The 2,413-nt window shown below is 36.9% G+C and overlaps 1 protein-coding gene across 1 annotated transcript; it reads right to left on the bottom strand.

The window, feature by feature from the left end:
• Nucleotides 1-6: 6 nt before the first annotated feature.
• On the bottom strand, nucleotides 7-2,245 carry LOC122566918 (arrestin domain-containing protein 17-like). Its single transcript, XM_043724864.1, has 7 exons — nucleotides 2,092-2,245; nucleotides 1,755-1,969; nucleotides 1,492-1,677; nucleotides 1,201-1,397; nucleotides 676-1,016; nucleotides 460-588; nucleotides 7-377 (listed from the first exon to the last, which is right to left on the bottom strand). The coding sequence occupies exons 1-7, from the start codon at nucleotides 2,171-2,173 to the stop codon at nucleotides 355-357; spliced, it is 1,173 nt and encodes a 390-aa protein (XP_043580799.1). The 5' UTR covers nucleotides 2,174-2,245; the 3' UTR covers nucleotides 7-354.
• Between the last annotated feature and the right edge of the window lie 168 nt (nucleotides 2,246-2,413).

Genomic DNA, 2,413 nt, shown 5'->3' with positions numbered 1-2,413 from the left:
CGGCGATATATTTCAGTCTAACGATATCGATCCTTGTATCCTTAATTTCTACGCATTAGAATCACGATAATAGTCGTTTAAATTAATCGTTTTGTAAATTAAACTCTTCCATCTTGTCGCTTTTAATAAAACAAGCTGGTTCGGTCGTGAAAGAAAATCGACGGCACGAAAAGTATATTCATATGCTTGTAAACATAGTCCGAATGTGTATATAATCGTACATATAAAATAGTAAAAATCAGTCAATAAATTGTGTCAAAACATATACGGAAACTACAACGTAGCTTTTCACCTGTTGGTGAATTTTGTTATGTTTCGAACGAATCAGATACGCAGGTAATCAACTCTCAGTTCTTATAATTCTTCATCGGGTAACTCTGGAAGACAAGAAATTCAACCGAAAATTTACTATACGATTAAAACCACTTAGATTGTTTCTTAATGAATTCATGATCTTACCTGGTGCTGGATAGTTAAACACAGGATACTTAGGCGAAAAAGGACTGTTCAAACCGAATATGAATTCCGACTCATCGGGATCTCCAATGCATGGAGCTTTAAAACTACTTTCTTCATAAGATGGTGGTGCTAAACAAGAGACGAAAGGTAATGCTCATTAACTCGCTACTCCATATTCTTTTGCATATATTAAACACAGATTTATTTATTTCTTACGTATATCCAGGTTAGCCAAAGAAGTCTTAGCTTGTTCTTCTTGCGGACTATTTGAGGCACTTGATTCCCCTTGCGGAATATTTGAGGCACTTGATTCCCCTTGCGGAATATTTGAGGCACTTGATTCCCCTTGCGGAATATTTGAGGCACTTGATTCCCCTTGCGGAATATTTGAGGCACTTGATTCCCCTTGCTTCCATATTGGAGTTGAGGTTATAGCCGGCTGTGATGTAGATGGTGTTGGGGAGGAGGGTGCGACTTTATGCGGAACTGTCAAAGCTGGACGATATAATGGTACCGTTCCGATCAGAATAGGATAACTTCTCTTAATTTTAGGATACCTGATTTTACACATAAATGAAATCATCGATGAATATAATTGAGATTTTAGTAAGTAAACCACGCTTATTATATTGTGTCATGGTTATTATATCTCGTATCTTTGATATCGTAATTGCTTCTAGTATTAATATTGCGATAGTAACCTGATCGGAAGCACTAAAAATAGCTGAAAGTGTTACTTACGGTCTCGAAACGTGAATAGAGACGACCAACTTGTAATGAATGTCCATTATTTTACAATGTTCAAGTTCAGAGGGTGCTATTGGTGGTGTTAAAATCTCCAATGTTACGCGCTTATTAGGCAATAGTTGCATATGCCTAGTTTTTTCTAATACAGTTTTTTTAGTCAGCATTTCATCTTCCGTGTGACAATGGAGTGTCTGCAAGAAGAAAAAGAATAGACGAAAGACGAAACGAAATAATGCCTCGGCTTTGTAGAAATTGGTACCTCGACGATTTTCAACCATCACTTACTCGTACTAATTTTGTGCTGATTTTCCTAATCGGTATATTCGTGGTACTCCAGTACTCTAGCGTTGTAGCTATTATCTGCCCTGGTACGAATCCAGTGCAAGGCATCATGATCCGTAACTTCGCCGAGGATCGCCCCATCCAGCACATGAAACTGAAATTCTTGTACATTTCATCGTAGATTGCGGGCTGTGCAAAGAATAGAATAATTTGTAAATTTGAAATACGTTTGTACATCATTCTAGAGATGAATATCAATTTCTTACGCATCTATCAGGATAAACGTTCAAGTCTAAACACGAAATTACGCTGAACGCTGTTTTGCACTGGTGACTAAATGTAAGCCGTCTTTTCATAACGACATTCATCGTGTATCTTGTGTAGCCATTCTCGAATTCAAAGCTGCATGGTATATTACGGGGCAATGTGAAGATAAATGGATACTCGGTACATCCTTTGGGGATTTCACGCTCTAACTCACCTGGAAAATTGATAAGCATCTATTTTGAATTTCGTAGATTTCATTCGATATATTCTGTTTTGTCATAAACATTGATCACTGTCTTGCTCAAATATTTAAATCTCTTGAAAACTTTTACTCACCCTCTGAAAGATTAAGTATGTCTTGCTTCAAAACGAAGTAATCCTCCGTGTTGAGAACGTGTACCGTGCCTTTGAATATCATTGGGTCATCTCGCACAAAATAAATAAATGCCACTCCTCTTGCAATGAAATATAGTCCTATAATCAAGAGTCAATCAGATAATCGATCCTTGTTTATCTCTGGATACACGTTCGATAAAAAGCCAATAATCTTGTCAGACTGGTTCATCTCACTAGCACGATTAAATAACGATTTATTTACGCGTCTAATTAGAATTGCGCAATTTTTCGAATAGAAGTGAAGTAATGATTACATTGTTTC

The sequence above is a fragment of the Bombus pyrosoma genome, linkage group LG1 (genome assembly GCF_014825855.1).
Source record: "Bombus pyrosoma isolate SC7728 linkage group LG1, ASM1482585v1, whole genome shotgun sequence".
In the NCBI taxonomy this organism is placed as follows: Eukaryota; Metazoa; Arthropoda; class Insecta; order Hymenoptera; family Apidae; genus Bombus; species Bombus pyrosoma.
This window is presented reverse-complemented; position numbering and strand designations above follow the sequence as displayed.